The 17755-nt window shown below is 38.1% G+C and overlaps 1 protein-coding gene across 2 annotated transcripts in view; it reads left to right on the top strand.

Annotated features, from left to right (window-relative positions):
• The first annotated feature begins 3230 nt into the window (after positions 1–3230).
• LOC135584575 (mitochondrial thiamine diphosphate carrier 2-like) overlaps positions 3231–17755 on the top strand; it is a 68063-nt gene continuing 53538 nt past the window's right edge. Inside the window, exons 1-2 of one of the 2 annotated variants that reach the window (XM_065085654.1) lie at positions 3231–3535; positions 11332–11448. In XM_065085654.1, coding sequence (XP_064941726.1) covers positions 3419–3535; positions 11332–11448 — 234 coding nt within the window. In that variant the 5' untranslated portion in view covers positions 3231–3418. The remainder of the gene's footprint in view (positions 3536–11331; positions 11449–17755) is intronic. The other variant, XM_065085655.1, reaches the window with a different exon arrangement.

Genomic DNA, 17755 nt, shown 5'->3' with positions numbered 1-17755 from the left:
GGATACCACTCCATCCGCTGTTGGGAGTACGATATGGATTATCTCTATCCGTTGTTGGGAGGAATCCATCCCGTGGAATATGCCTCTCCATCCGCTGTTGGGAGAGCGCACCATTGGGTGATGTACGCCTTTGTTATTATGTATGTGTTGTATGTGGCTGATGCATGATTTTGTTTATTATGCAAGAAATTATCATCATTTTTCTGATGCATAAGTTTTATGATAAATAGATATATTTTTATATTGAATTATTGATATTTGTTTATATTTCATGAATATTGAAGATTATTTTTATGACTTTTCTGAGGTTCCTACCAGCATGTGTGGTTGCTGATGTGTTTTTATTTTATATTTATTTTCAGAGTAATCGACTATTGTGTAATATATCTGAAGCTTGGGTGGAAGAGACTTGTGACCCTGTGAAGAAGATGCCATTTTTCTAGCTAATAGAATATCTACTACTGTAAAGACAATAATTTGAATTCAAAGACGAATGAAAAGAAAAGGAGGGAGTTTATTATGTAAATTATGGATAATAAATTACTGATTTATTATTCTTTTTATAAATTCGGGATGTGACAATTGAAGTACAAGATCCATACACAGGTTATTCTCTAGGACCATTCCTAGATTTATGAGTTTCTCTATCCACTCTATCATCTTTAGGATATGGTAGAACTTGTGTCCCCTTAGTCATTCTAGTACGGAAGAGGCTTTTGAATATCTCATATCGTTGAGTCCTTCCCTGTTCCTCAAACAGTTTATGGACATGTAGGAGAATGGATCTGACATTCATCTTTTCATGTTGTCTCTGTAGGTCAAGAGTCATTGAGCCCAATATGTAATACTGAGCAAGAGTGGAGTCATCAATGTACTTCACGTAGCGAGCGATCTCATCCTCGCTTGTGCCTTCCTCGGGCGTGGGCATTATTGTATCAAGGACGTATAAGATTTTCTCCATCGTGAGAATAATTCTCAAATTGCAGAGATAATCCATATAATTTGGACCAGTAAGACGATTGACATCAAGTATGCCACGTAAAGAATTTGAAAATGATATTTTTTTGAAAATAAAGATGAAACAGAAATAAATAACATATAGATTTTACAGAAAATAAATAATCAAGATATAGACTTCTATCTTAATATGCTCCCATTATTTTATTGGCGAGTCATGCAATACCCTCATCACATGAAACGAAAGTCTCCGGCAGACTTCTAGTAGGGATTAGAATACAATCAGTATTTTAGTGTAACCTCGAGGGACTTGACCAATCACACTAAGCCCGAAAGATAGACAACTCTTGTCGATCACAACTCCTAGTGATTGCCATCTTGTTCAGCCTCCAAATCATCATGGTCTCGAGGGACTCGACCAACCATAATATTCAGTTAAGTCAACACCATTTTTATATGATAAGTCTGATTCGATGATATACCCTCGAGAGACTCGACCAAGTATACCATATCCTCAGGTCACTAGTGACATCTTTATGTTGTAGGCAAGATAGTGAATCACAATATAGGTGAGCCTTGAGGGACTCGATCAACTCAACTTGCACCGAGAATCAGTCCCTACCTATAACGATGGAAGACCACATGGGTCAATCTAATTACCTCATATTTACTTACTTAATATTGTAGAGAGAGGGGTTTCTTTGATTTGGTCTCCTAATATGATATGTCACACACATACATATTTAATATATATCTACATCGCATGTAAATATATATATATATATATATCTAGTGGGTGTATAAGCAATTATATATTACATGAGCAATCACACCATATGATTTGGACCATAACCTAATGTGATCAGACCCAAGCCAGTGGGCCTAATTACTCACATCAAGATTTATGTGTGTAGCAGTGTATCTCCATGCCTTGTGATCATCCATCTCGTCCTTATCGGTTCTATCGACATCTCGACGCATCTCCTTGCATCGCGATTGTCCATCTCGTGGGTCCCGCTATCGCATCCATGCTCCTACTACACTTCCTTGTGTGATTACAACTTAATTATAGGCACATAGGCCCGACAATAAACAAGAAATAAAATAGAGACTTGCAGGCCCCAATAATAATAATCACAAGTACACACATCACACGGTCTATGATCATCCATCCACACATCATACATCACATGTAAATATTATTTTATAGGACTATTATATAATAATAAAAATAATAATCAATTAAACTTTTTAATTAATTAATATTTTCTGAAATCAGGGACATGTAGGAAATTTTTTGAATTATGAGGGATATTTTTATAATTTGGATAAAAGGATAGAATATGAAATTTCTAAAATACAAAGGGGCAAAACTATCTTTTGCCTCAAAATGCCCTAATCCTCCCCATCTTGCTTCTTACTGTAACCGTCGCCCCTATGGGCAGTTCTGCCCGCGAGGGCTATTCCTGCAACTACCACCCCTATGGGGGTTGCTCCCTCAACCGTCGCCCCCGTGGGCGAGCAACGCTGGCTACCTGTGGGCGTGCCGCTGCGGGCATTGTGCCCGCAAGCGGCACCCGCGAGTGCCGACGTCGCCCCTTGCATGCCGTAAGCGGCTCTGCTTACGTGCGATCGATCGCCTGCGGCTGCAACTGTGTGCAGCAACAGTTGCTACGCACAAGCGGCCTGCCTGCGATGATGGCATGCTGCATTTTACCCCTATAAATTTATGAAATTTCAATTATGTCCTTTCTTATTTATCTTATCTATTCAACTTTCTAAATAAGAGTAAATGCACTTCTCGATATTTGTAACAAAAAAAAATCGAGCAAGAGTTTTCTTCTAGTTTTCAACTTTTTAAAAAACTGCATTCAAGGTTAAGATTTTGAATCAAAGGATATATGTAAAATTTCATTTTTAGTTCAGTTTTTTCAAATAAACTAAACTAATAAACAAATTGGTTCAAACAAGTATATACTTATTTGCCAGATTATATCCGCTATGGAGGGCCAGATCGGGTCGGATGGGACCCAATCTGTTGTGACCGGTCTTAATATAGTCCAAGATGGTACACGGGAGACTTAGCTTAACCGAAACCATCCGACCCATCTGAATCACATACCCAACCCCGCGTGGAATTTATTTGACTTTCCAAAGTTCGACAAAAGAAAGAAAGAAAAAAAAAGAGACGAATAAAAACCGGGCTTGTAAAAGAACGGGTCTCTATTAAATACTAACAACAAGCCGTCTCTCGGCCTATCTTTTTCCTTTATTTTCCCTTTTCCAGCGGTGGTGTCTTGTCTCTTCGCCTCGTCTCGAACCCCAAATCCCTCACGTGCATCGCCTCTTCTTTTGTTGTCCGGGGCGATCCCGTCATATCCCAACTCGCTTGATCGTGGAACTCCACTTTCTTGCTCCGTGCCTTTTCGGGGCTCTAGGGGACTTTAGGTATTCGTGGTGGATGGAGGAGCCGGGGCAGTTGAAGCGAGCGCTGGTCGATTCTCTGGCCGGCGCCGTCTCTGGTGGGATCTCCAGGACGGTGACTTCGCCGTTGGATGTGATCAAGATTAGGTTTCAGGTGCGTCTCCGTTTCGGTGGATTTACCTTTTTTTGTTCTTTATTATGCATTCAGTTTGTTTCTGTGATGCGATTTTTCTTATAATCAATTTTTTCTCTGTTTGAAAGAATTAGCGTGAACGAAAATTAGTTCATATTATAAAGAATCGCTGTAATGTAGGTCTAAGGTTTGTGTAAAGGGCAGAAGATTTGGTATGATAGGTTGTTTCCCAGCAGGCGAGAGGTTATTTTGCTGGTCTGGTGGTGGTTTGTACTATGGTCCCTTGTGTTCTAATGCTATTATATTAGTACTGTTTATTTTGCTTTCTTAACTGGGTGTGTGTAAACTTTACATCGAACATATACCTGGTTAAAGCCAGACTACTAAATTCTTGACAACATCCGATATGAGAACAACTTTTAATTTTATTATGATATCCCGTAAAGGGTTGTTATTTGGAAATAAAAATAGAGTATCCAAGTATTTTGATTATTGGAGTTAGCTTATTTTTGTTATGTGTAGATTAAGTGGAAGCTGTTTCTGCATATGGACCTTGTACTCAGAAAATGATTTTTACTCATCCTGGTTGAATGGTAATTTTCATTTGTGGGCATTGCACTTTCTACTTTACAAGAAATGGTTTCTTGATCGATCACAATGATCAAAATTCTTTTTAATCAGCATAAAAACAGAACTTGGTGCCTTTTTCCTATTTCTCCTATTTCTTTGATGTATGTTTGATGCTTTGCAATTAGAATCTTAGAAAACATTCGGGAACTATTAACAATGATGCATTATCCAGACTAAAAAATTAATTTTCCTTGCTTATTTGTATACCTGCTTCTCATTTGCTATATTTTCCAAATAATATACATATGAAAGATTTTTTCTAACACTAGTGTGATCACAATGTGCATGTAAAGTTGAGAGCTTACTTATCTCAATTGAATCCTTTTCAAGAGAGTGGGGATATTTGAAATTTCATCTATTTTTTCTTTGTCAAATTTTAGTATTTGTAACTAATAGCTTAAACTGCTATCCATTTTAAATAAGGTTTGTATGTTTGCTATTATACTATTTTTCTAATCCTTAGGTTGTTGTTTATCCCATTGATCGTTGTTTCACTCATAACAATATCAAACGGGTGGCATGTACCAGTTTAGACATAAATCGGTATGCAGACCACCCCCAGGTAATATAACATTGTCACGCACGAAAAGGTCAAGATAACTAGGATCTCAAGAAACACAAAACAGCTAGCTTTTATTAGGCACAAAAAGCTCCTGCAAATGGGCTGAACAATCACAGAGGGTTAAGAAGCATATACACGGACACAGACACTGTGACAAGCCATTTTTTAAAAAATTAGGATACAGACACGGCACACATTGTTTAATATATATATATATATATATATATAAATATAATATTTGATTAACATGTTTTATAGTATTTATATATTTAAATTTTACAGACTCAGTAATATGAATAAATAAGTATCATCACACAAATTTAAATAACGAAAATAATCTAAATCTAAATATCAATCTAAATCTAAAGATTCATGACCTAACTAATCTATTAGCCAAAAATAACTATGTAGAATCTGAAACAATGCAAAATCTTTAACAATACAATGGTACTCTCTATTTTTCAAGACAATGCAAAATCTGAAACATAATAATAATATTCTAAAATAGGTTAATTAATAGGTTAATAATATGTTAGCAAGTTAATCAGCAGTAAAAAAAAAGGTTAAAAGAATAATATAGGTTAATAATATGTTAACAATTTAATTAATAGTAAAAAAACCCAGATTAAAAAAGAAAAAAATAAAAAAGGTTAATAATATGTTAACAATTTAATCAGCAGTAATAAAACCTATATTAAAAAAATAAAAAATAAAAAGGTTAATAATGTGTTAATAAGTGTTTTTTTGTAAAAAAATATAAACAAAATTAATTTACCTTCGTTGGATGTCGGATGTTGCTGAGGAAGAAGCTTTGCTGGATGTTACTTAGGAAGATGGTTTGCCCGATGCTAGTGAAGTCATTATGGGCTCGAGAGTGCACAACGATAGCAGGGTCGCGACAGAGGGGGGCTCGGGGCAGAGGGTTTGGCAGTGCGACGGTAGCGGGGTTCGACGACGTGACGACAACATGGTTGTAGCAGAGGGAAGCTCGGGGGGGAGGGTCCAATAGTGTGACAACAGTGCATGTTGGAAGAGGAGGCTCGGGGCGGAGGGCTTGACAACACGGCGAGGAAAAAGGGAAGCCGGTGAGGAAGAGGGGTTCGGTCGGGTATTTAGGTACTTAATGTTAATCCTCTTGGAATCCATGATGAAGGTTTTCGGATGCCTCCCGCTCGTGGTGAGAAATCCTGGTTTTATGATGTCGTTGCTCTGCTCATGGTGAGAAAGAGTCTGACATGTCATCTCGTATTTGACACGTGCCCAGTCTTGTCGACGACGAATCCATGGTCGACATGTGTCGGACATGGATATGCCACTAAGTCCAGTGTGTCCATGCTTTATAGACATAGGGTCTTCCGAATGTAGGTGCATGCCCAATATTCACCTAGCGCTTTCATAGAACAGAAAGTGGGCACATTAAAGACATACCACTTCTCATAACCAAGGCCCAATTCGACCTAGTGCTACCCATGGGGTTCCAGGGTGTCGAGATAGCTTACATTTCATGCCGCAAGGTCATTAGCTAGAAATTAGCTCGTGACATATGGGAACTAGGTTGTTTTGGCTATTTTTCCCATCACGTGATAGCTCCATATCCTATGGATTTGTTGCTTGGCAAGAGAAGAGCCTTTACACTTATGCTTAAGCGCCTTTAAGGTGTCACCTTGCTAGAGCTTGATTGGTTGGAACTTTGCCAACTTTAGATCATAGAACTTGAAGAGTCTTTGGCCTTGTCCCACAAAGTTTGCCATCACATCTTTGGATCCTTCACCATCTCGTCCAAGTAGGTTTGCATTATCCCCTTTTGAGTTAACTTGATAAAAGGATAGTACACGGACATATTCCTTTGGTATAGTCGATCACCCAATAGTGAGGAGTTGATGGTTGTTGGCTTCTAAGCACTTCAAAGGGACCTCCAATTGATGCAGAGCTCTATTGCATAGGTGAGAAGAATTGGGTTACTTTGATTGCTTTATCCAAATTTCTCAGCTTGTACTTTTTTACTTTAAGATGGTTACTTGACTTCGCCCACTCTTCACCATCACACTTTAGGAGTACAGAAATTGTTTTTCGAACCTGAGTTGAGTCTCACCCTTAATTGTTTATATGATAGCTTGGGATCGCTCATGTCCCATTTGTGGTCGAAATTGCATTCTCGTCTCAAGAGCACAAGTTGAGTCGGCACTCGGAAGACATGTCATTATGGTACTATGTCTTATCCTTTGATATTCATGACCTTTAGCATGACACTTTCTCGTCCAAGTTCTTAGGTAGCCAAGTCGCTCTTGGAGTCGAGGCCGGCCCAGTACCTTGCCTCTTTTTATTAGCAGCATTTGCACACGTGGCTTAGGAAGCATTTCCCATCCAATCTTCTGTCAATTAGACAATTAGACTAAGATTTTGGTGTGGCCATCATCATTTGCTTATTGTAAGGTCTTTTGCCAACTTTGATTTTTTGATTGTTTGCTTGGTATTGATCATCGCTCATTCGATCTCGCCCCTTGAAAGCATCTAGATACCCATGAGTAAAGATAAGCTTTGACAGTCTGTTGTTTGAGATTCTTCCACTTTCAGAATGATGCCCATTGTGGATGGCCGGTGAGATCTTTGACTCCTTCACTGAGTTTGAATTGACGTTCCACCTTGTATCATCCTGGAAAGGGCTTTGGTAACTATGTTGTTAGCAAATCAACATATTCTTCAAGAGTGTTCGTTTCAATGGATCATTGCTTCGCACTAAGGCCTTCTGACTCTAGCTGCATTATTGTGGGATCTCTTATCTTTCCGTCTTGATTCCTCCTTTACTTGCACGACTAAGAGTATACGCATGTCCTTTGAAGCACTATTCGAAAGTGGCACTGTGCATGAAGAGTCATCGTCCATTAGAAAGAAAGAATTCAAGAACGACATAGGGCCTCACGCTGAAACTCCACCACAAGAATGACATAAAAATTGTCACAGGGCAGCGCTATGAAGTTGGTGCTCCTGCTCCAATCTCTAATCTTGATGTTGACTCCCTTTGACAATTCGAAAAGAGGCTTTGCCTCCGAATTGACTACCTTCATATGACTCAGACTCTTTTGCCTCTCGATCTACTTTGAGGTTGTTTGTGGCTCTATGTCCACTTATGTGTGAGTCACCTTCTCGTTCAATCTGTTCAATTTGATGTTCATGGACATCAACATGTTGTCACATGCCTTAGCCTCTTTTGGCATTGCCTTTAATTGCTCCCCCACTTAGTGCATTCAAGGTCATTGAGATGATTCTTCGTCACTACTCAATTTCGACAAACATGAGGTTGAAGAGTTGGTCTTCTTCTTTAGTTTCTGCTTTGGCATCTCATGGGCTTCATCTCGTGATACATTCAACAAATGCACATCTCTCATGCGATATGCTCTGACCTCTTCCAAAGGGAAAGAAGGTGTAAGGGCATTGAGCATCTCATGTCATTGCGGGCATTCCATCATTAGATGTTGTCCACCACACAAAAGACATCAGATTTCGCGACACTAAGCACTTGTTAGTTTAGGAACATTTTGATGATGCTTCTCCAGTTGAGCCTAGTTATGCAGACTATCAAGGAAGCAAAAAAGTTTGTTTTACTTGGTCATATCTCTTGGATATCTAGCATAATCTCGAATTGTCAAGATCCGGTGAAGTTGTCACAACTTTAGTTGTTTGATGAATTTGTGTTCTTTAATCTTTGGCATGCGTTGAGTTTAGAATTCCTTCTTCAAGGCTTCCCATGTGTCAATTTTGTAATGACCTTGCTACATTTCTTCTTCACGTGTACACTACCATTTTTTTCATCACCGATGAGGTACATTGTCGCTAAGGACACTTTATAATCTTCTTATTTGGGATTGGGTCGTTTTGAAGTATTGAATCGTATCAAAGAGAAAGTTTTCTAACTCCTTAGCATCCTGAGCACCCTTATAGCTTGGCGATTTAGGAGTGTTCACTTTCAGTGAGAGTTGGTCGCTAGACATTCCTTATTCGCATGCAGTGTTTGCATAAGTAACGACACGTCGCCAATTCCCATACTTGCCCTTGAAAGTATTGTAAATGCTACACTCCTGTTGAGTAGCTTTGCTAGTTTTCGTGCGAATTCTCATTCGTTTTTTTTGAAACGATCACATATTGCTGCTCCCCTCTTGTATGACAATATTGTAAATTCCACCCTCATGTTGAGCAGTTGTGCTAGTTTTGCCACACTACCATGCCATGACAATTCGATTTTTTTTGACCTGCTCTGATATCACTTTGTCATATCCTTAGATAGGTTTGTGTGAGACTCATGACACCTTAGTGTTGTTTGCTTGCAAGGATCGGGACATTAGTCTTATGTAGTCTATTCCATAAAGGACTAACATTAAGCGGAAAAGGTCACTAAGCAAAAAAGGTTGGCAAACATGTAGGTAATACATTGTCGTGCATGAAAAGGGCAAGATAACTAAGATTGCAAGCAATACAAAGTAACTAGCTTTTATTAGGTATAAAAACAAACACACTAAAGACATTGCACAATCCTTTAGACATATAACCCGAGTCCCATTCGGTCTGGTGCCACCCAAGGGTTCCAAGGTGTTGAGATAGTTGATGTTTTGTGCCACAATGTCATCAATTAGAAATCAGCCCATGGCACATAAGAACGGGGTTATTTTGGCTATTTCCCCTTTATACGATATCATGCAAACAAAGGATTTTAATTTTGAATAATACAGCCCGTACTGGGCGGTACGTATTAGTCCGCTAGCAGATCGGTATGCAGACTGCTTGCTATCAGGCGGTACCGTCGATTGGGACTGCTTCCGCCCCGTTACCACCCTAAATCGGTCTACCAGGTTGTCACGCACTTAGTTGGTTTTGCCTAAGTCGTGCTGCACCCTTGCTTGTCCGTTCGCGAAGATTAGCCTCCCGGAAACCTCCTATGGTCCCTTAGGACCTATAAAAGAGAAAACGAGTTAGAGAAAGCGTTTCACTTGGGATCCATAAGCAATCATTTCAGCAAACATTTCATAGCCAATGCACATTACAAACATACTTCACAAGCTCTGAACGGGCGTATAACAAAGGGTCCAAAATGGTCCACTATAGATCAAAATCCCCACAAGCGCTCACATGACATAACCTTTATTTGCAAGCCTAAGACGACCACCAAAACTAAAGAAAATGGTGCTGCTAAGCCTACTGTCAGCCCTTTACATGCTGTGCAAACTGCAAAGCATAAACAAAACCGAAAGACATGGACATACATGAGCATTACATCAAATACTTCGTTTACAGTTTTGTCCGTGACAAGGTGGTATTAGTTGAGGGAGAGTCGAAGGAGAAGAAAGAAGAGGGAGAAGAGAAAGGAGAACTTGGAGATCCGGCGTCGCTCTCCCTCGATGATCCTGATCGATCGTCGCCCTCCCTCGCCGAATGTCGTAGATGAGATGTTGCCTCCTCCTCGTCTGAGGCGACGAGGCCTCGTCGTCGTCGACGACTTCTCCTCATCCGAGTGGGGAGAAGAAGCCTTGACGACGTTGCGGGGAGAAGAAACATCACCTCGTTAATGCAACGTTTCTTCACCCCACATGGGCAGAAGAAATGAGGCGACAAGGTGGCGTACGTTTCTACTCCCCACGCGAGCAGAAGAAATGAGGCGACGAGAAGGAAACCTCAGTTTCTTCTCCCCATGCCTCGTCGCCCTTTTTTTGCACGGGGAGAAGGAAACCTCGGTTTCTTCTCCCCACGTGGGCAGAAAAAGGAGGTGATAGTAGTGCCCTGTTCAATCTACTTAAGAGAAAACACTCGAAAGCACCGATAGACAATGGAAAGACAATATTGAAAAACGTCATGGGTATGCGTCAAATACCTTGATTGCATTGCTCCATGATAGCGTGCTGCCAACGATGGGTATGCTTCCTCCTCTGCCCCTCTTCCTCCTTTGTCCGCTGCCTCTTTTCTTCCTTTATCTTCCTTTCTCTTCCTTCTTGTTCTTTCCTCTTCAAGTCTTTGGTACATACTAATGTACCATGTGTCGGAATGTACCAACTAGTATATATCGGTCTGACCAGGTACCAATAGGGGGTGGTCGGTACGAGAGGATGATCTTTGGTTTATCCAGCAATTTGTATTTGCCTTGGAATTTATTTATGAGCTTTTGCATTTGTGCTATTAAGTGTTTTCCATTCGTCATCAATCTATTGCAATTCAAGGCAGCCAAAAGCTTGCCAGAGGCTAGTTCCCAATATTCTGGATGAGAAGAGATTATTTTATGTTTAAACACTAAGAAACGCTTGCTAGATTATTTTATAATAACAAATTTCCATGAACTGTATTTTTTTTTGTTTTAGCAAGCATACTGCTTCCTCACTGCATGGGGATCATGCTATAGTTAACACTATGAAAACTGGTTCGTATTCTCTTTTAAGTGTAGGAATCTTCATAACTGAAAAAAATTCATCCTTTTTAAGAGTGAAGTAATCCTAATTTGTTAGGATTCTGAATAGAATGTAATTAAAAAAAGTTTTTTTTACATCTTCACTAAACAACGTACAAAATCATCTTGCATGTTTCTTGACCTCGTTCTATGTTTGAGAGCATTTAAGAAATTTTTATTTTTGGTGGCTGATTTCAGGTTCAAATAGAGCCGACATCTTCGTGGGCCTTACTAAAAAGGGATTTGTATGGTACTTCAAAATATACAGGCATTTTACAAGCTACTAGAGATATTTTTCGAGAGGAAGGTTTGTCGGTATGAATTACTTTAGACATTCATGATTCTTGTTTTTCTCCTACCATCATCAACATGCTCTTAGGTATTCAATATATTCTTTAATTTGACGAGCAAAATAATATGATAAATTAGTCAACATTAGTTGGAGAGAGTTATTTTTTTCTCACATTGTAAAATAGGTTTTTATCATTCAAATCAAGGTTCTAAATATCGTATCGTACCAGTGTACCGATCAGCTGTCAGTATGGTACATACTGATCTGTACTGAGCGTATCGACACATGGTACACTAAGGTGTACCGATGTGCCACCCGTACTGATCCTCTATCGGACCTGTATGTACTGTCCATATCGAACGGTATGGTACGGTATTGTAAACCGTGGTTCAAATCAAATGGTTGACTGGAGTACCTTTTGGCCATAGAATATTATTTGGAAACTGACTTTATACACTTACTGATAAAGGAGAAAAAAAAGATAAACATCAAGAATGGTTCTTCAGTTATGAAAGGAGTTAAGACCACATTACTAGATGTAATAAGCAATAGTGCTGGTAATTTAGTTCATACTCTTCTTGACAGTCTCTAACGTGTTCTAGATATGTTTAACATAGTTCACAGTATAGGCTGATTTCAGTGTAACACACTCACTTTGTATTGATATCATGCAAACCAATTCGATTTTGATTGATTTCTTGATTTTAGAACTATAATATTGGGAATCAGCTAAGTTAGGAAACTCTGGCACTTTTTTAAAAGAAAAAGGAGACAAAGGGAGAAAGAGTGGAAAGAAGTTGGCAGTTCACAAATGGTAACCATTGGAGGAGAAGAAAATTTCCTCTACCACTATTATTGCGATACATGCTTGATAGAAGACACTTTTAGGTAGAGGAATTAAGGCGTTAGAGATTGACCCCTCACTTCTATAGGGAATAAATGATAGATAAAATCATGAAAAAGTAGAAATAATTGTATTTTAGAATCTTGATATTTTATGGATGCTATCTTCAACTAAATTATTTATTTGTCTTAGCATTGCCCAACACTTCATCTGCATGTTTATTACGGAAGTAATGGGGTGAAGTAAGGCTGATTATTTTTATATCATTTTATGTGACACATAATAGCTCTCTAACACATTAATATTTCTTATGGTATATTATCCTATTTGTTAATAAATATATCATTAGTTATATTTAACAAACCATTCTCCATTATTTTTATTGTTATGTCATACATCTTCTTTTTTAAATATTTTAGTTCCATATATAATTTATTCTTTGAAATAGATATCTTATGGATTATGAAGGTAAAAATATCTTTTAGCATATGATATTTTATTTTTAATTTAATTTAATTTTTCTAATGCTTTACTATTCTATGATTTTTCATATTTCTTCTTTTAGATTTTTTGGCTGATTACGATGTTGATCCCACTCTTGATCTTGCTAAGTGTGATTTTAAGCCCATAACAGTGCAAGATTTGAAGAACTAGTGCAATTGTTACGTACCAATCGGTATTTTACCAATCCAACAAGGTGTTGTCGTGCAGATCGGGAAAGTTTGTCCACAAGTTTTTGTAAATCTAGACAACTGAAAAGAAATGGTAAAAAGATAAAAAAAAATAAAATCTAACAATTTAATCAAGAGGAGGTGATTTCATCGTTGTAGCTTCACTTCCTCTCTCTCTTTTTCTTTTCTTCCCTTGATAGCAATCTCTGCTGTTGCTGCCTCAACATTTGCCTGTCTTCACTGCCATTGTCTCTGTCATCTCTACTGCCTCCTATGGCACAGAAAAGTTGTCCTCTGCTTCCACCTGAACATTCATCTCTCTCCTGTTTGGTCATGCTAACTGGCATATATGGGGATACCATATGCTGGTATGATGGTATGATGCGAGATGATATTGCTGGTATGTGCCAGACCCATACCAGTTTGGCTAAGGACTGGTTTAGGTCTTGGACCAAAACATGAAACCTTGAATGATAGTTTTGTATTTCAATTCAAGTTGACCTCTAAGATGACTCGTGTGTTCTCTTTTGTTGGTATAGTTGTTCCTGTTTACTTTATTATTATTGGGATGCTTGCTGCTATATTCATCATTATTCTCAGTCTCAAACATTTAACGGACAATTTTATGATAGAAAACAGAAGGTGACTTGTAAATTGTGAATCTTTGCAATCAAGTGATAGACTTGGAAAATATTCCCGTCTTTGGTTATTGCAGTCTGAGGCATGATCTTGAAGGTTATGCTTGGTACGTTAAGGTTGATTTTAAAATTTAAAGCATTACTGTAGTGCAACTTAGTTCTTGAAAGGAACACAATGTCTAATTTATTAGAAGGTTTAATCTGCAGAGAAAGCAGCATAATGGTGGGAGGTCTTTACTTGAACCTTTTCCTCTCATCTTTCCCATTAAAATTTATTGAAGCAGAGTTACCTTGTGATATTGTTCATGGGTTAAACAATAGTTTCATGGTTAGCCTAAAAGTTAAGACTTATTGATGCACAAGCTAAGCTTGAACAAATGCTTGAAAGTTCAAGAATTATGTGGATAATTAATGCACAGAATTGAATCAAACACAATATAGTGACTAGGTAATGCTAAGAAGGTGCAAGTATATTTTCTTGAAGGTTCTTAGCAGCCAATTAACCCAGTCTCTTTTGATTTCTCTTATATATACTTATCCATAGGTTTCTAGTAGTGTTCTCTGATACAAGAGGCTTCTTAGGATAAGCAACTGGCAAAACCTCGAGGCTTATCTGGGACTTTCAGGTTTGCTTGCCAATCAAGTCCATCCATACTTGTTTACTTTATTCCTTTTTCCTCTCTCTACTGGCTTATTAGTGTACATGTAGGTTACCAAAGGATAAATTTGTAGGCTAAGCAAGAAAGAAGCTGCCTTATGATGTGTAACAGTTTTTTTCAAGACCATCCTTTCAGTTTCATTCCTTCTTCGGCTTATTCTTGTTTCTCAGGTCCATTTTCTTTATCAGCCAACAGTGCACACATTGCTTTATGGTAGACTGGGTTATAGAGGTGGATTTTTTTTTTTTCTGTTGATGTTTCTCTGGCTTTTTCTTCTTGGCATATCTGCCTGACTAAAGAAAACTTGCTCAAGGCATCATTTTGTTTGGGATTCAGGCTTTAAAGAAAGTTCAGTATTAAAACACAAGCATAGTCCAGGTTTAGGAATTCTGACAAATTAGGTCTGATTTGATATGTTGACATCATATTGGTCTATCCTGGATTGGTTTCAATTTAGTTGGAGACCAATTCAGGTTAGTTATTTTAAATACATACATATATGTAACCAGCTACTTGTTTTTAACTTGTATATTCATTGAATATTTTGGATCATATTAGGTGGGATTTGGGTCGATTATAAACATCAAGGTTGATTGAGTTTGCATATCTTCATATATTAACTTTGGTGAAAGTTTGGATTAAATTTTGGGATTGGATTGTCCAACTGATATACATTTCTGTTTGGACAATTCATGATGTCCAAAACCATGTATGGAATGGGGGTACTGGCTCTTTTGCCAATGGAGGTCTGGCCTCTTAAAAGAAAAAAATAGTGTTCTTGACTGAGTTTCATTTGTTATAGTCTCCTTTTGGCCTGATATGGCTGAGGGTTCATTCTTGCCCAGTTAGAGGTCATGTTGCCAACTCCTGTTTCAATTAGGATTGACCTTGTTGCCACCTCAAAACAGGTCCTATTTGTAGCCAAATCAGAGTATATCTGGATCACATGACAATGAGGGTTACCACAAGCAGAATTGTTATCTAAGGGTGTTGATTGGAGATCGAGACCTGCTAGTTGGATCATGACTTGCCATTTTCGCTAGTAGGCCTTGTCTTCTTCCTAGACAAACCTTTTGGTTAATTTATAGCACGAGGAGTGAATTTTTATGGTTGAGGAAGGGGTCTTCATGTTATGTGATAAGAGTAAGTGCAGGAATGTTGCTTTTCTGGATCTGGCTTGTTGCTGTTTTGGATGAGGGTTGGTCACCCATGCTGTAACAAAGATACTCTTTTCCATGCTTGGATGACATTGAGAGTCTAGCTACAAAAAGGCATGCTTACCATTGTAGAAGTAATTTGTAGGAAGAAAAACAACTTCACTCTGAATCTGTTGTTTGTTCAACATTCCAAAGTTAAAGGTTTGTGTTTGTGGATCACATAGTAAGTGATCCATTATAGTTTTCCACAAATTATATTGCTCTCTGCCAGTTCATGGAGATCCATGCAAGTGATGATGGCGTGAGAAGTGTAAGTCACCATATTCCAAATAATTAGATGTCTATATTTAGGATTTCAATGTTGGTTTTAATTCCAAGAAAAATCAAGAATATTTAACCTTAAGAGAAAGGTATACTTCTTTGTTGATTTTGGCTGTTTGCTAGGTGTAGGATGATTTCACTTGTTTGAATTTAGCCATGGTCCTTTATTGCTGGATTTACAGAAGTATTGATTAAAGTAAGTTGTGCATCAAAATATTCCATTTAGTTATAATTTAATAAGTAGCTCAATGAGCCAATTGCTGGAAGATGCTCCTAAAGATCACATGTCTTGGATCCAAATTCACCATATTTTTTAATGCACTTTGGAATTGGCAAATGCTTTTCTTTATGGTCTTTAAGTTGAAAGAGGAGGGCAAATGGAGTTTGGGTTCTACATGAAAATAGAAAGGAAACGTTGATATTTTGGTGGTGTTGGCAATAATAGAATAGTTACTTTCTATGTATTTTATTATGGTCAGTCGAGTCATTTGGGTTTGAAATTTTGGTAACTCCATTTGGATAAGGTTTAGTACTTTTATCGTGATATGATGTAATCATAAAAAGAATACTTGAGATTTAAAATAATAGAAGTTAATAGCAAGGTTTGCGATTTCGAATCATACTGTTTGTACCGGGCGGTACGTATCGGTCCGCCTGTGAATCGGTATGCGGACCACCCGCTACCGGGCGATTCGCTCGATATAGCGGTTTAGTTGTAGCAAGGTTAAGGGAGAAGCGTTGAAGAAGGAAGAAGAAGGAGAGGGCATTCGAATAAGAGGGAGAATCGGGAGAACCTCGATGCAAACTTGTTTCCACGTTGTTGATCGATCCCGATTCGACGCCGCCCTCCCTTGACGATCTCGATCCAGGAGGTAACGATGAGAAGAGTCGTAAAGAGGAGGATCTGGAGGCGGCAGTTAGAGCAGCGGAAGAGGCGATCTCCTTTATCGCCTCGTCTGTGACTCTGCGGCCTTCTTCTTTGCCGCATTCTTCATCGAAGGCCGGAGACGCCTGCAGCCTTCGATGTCTTCGTCGTCTTCTTTGCCGAATGCCGCAGACAAGGAGATGAGGAGGAGGCGACGTCACTGAGGCTACGTACGCCTTTTATATAATTTTTTAATATTATTTTTTATACTTCATATATATATATATATATATATATATATATATATATATAGGCATACCGCTCAGTATGACGTATTGTGCCGTACCAAGCAAAGCTCGATATACTGGTACGGTACGTACGAAATTTTAAACCTTGGTTGATAGTACTACTTCTTACAATTATTTATGTGAATAAATTAAATGGATTCAAAAGATTCTTTTGGTTAATGTGGAAAATAAAAATGAAAATGCCTTTTGTTTTTTCTTCAACCTCAGTTTCCTCCTTTTTCCCTTTCCACTTCCCTCTTTTTTTTCGAAGTTATCAAATTGATTAGAATTAGTCAAGATTGGCCAACTCCAATTGAGTTTCGTCAATTCTAGCAAATCATGATCAAAATATCTGAATGTAAGACTGGAAACTTAGACAGAATTGGATAGACTATGTATGATACCAATATAAATTGTACATATCTCATTGAAATCAACCAATAACAAGAACAGTGATCTCAGTGTGATCAATTTTAGTCACGGAAGTCTTATTCCTTTAGGTGGTTTGATCAATTGAATTTTCTCAATAAAAGACACCATCTTACAGGTCCCCCCTAATGGTACTTTTGTGCATTCAAACTGTGAAAACAAAATAATTTTAAAAAAGGAAAAACAGGGTGGCTTGCTTATGGAGCCAACCAATGCATATGCAGTATACATCTTTGCTTCCTTCTACTTTCCTTCGCTTCCATTCCTCTTCATTTTCTTCTCTTAAGCTGTCAAATCAATTAGAATAGGTTAAAATTATCTATCTGTGAGTTGAGTTTGATCACTTCTACATGATTGATTGTTGACCAATTTTCGGTGATAAGACCCAGAATTCAGGCAAAATTGAATCTGTCCAAGACAGACCTATGTAGATTGGTGTATCATATTGGAATCAACTAG

This window comes from Musa acuminata, chromosome BXJ1-10 (assembly GCF_036884655.1).
Source record: "Musa acuminata AAA Group cultivar baxijiao chromosome BXJ1-10, Cavendish_Baxijiao_AAA, whole genome shotgun sequence".
Taxonomy (NCBI): Eukaryota; Viridiplantae; Streptophyta; class Magnoliopsida; order Zingiberales; family Musaceae; genus Musa; species Musa acuminata.
Note: the sequence above shows the minus strand (reverse complement) of the source record. Positions and strands in the feature narration are given on the sequence as shown.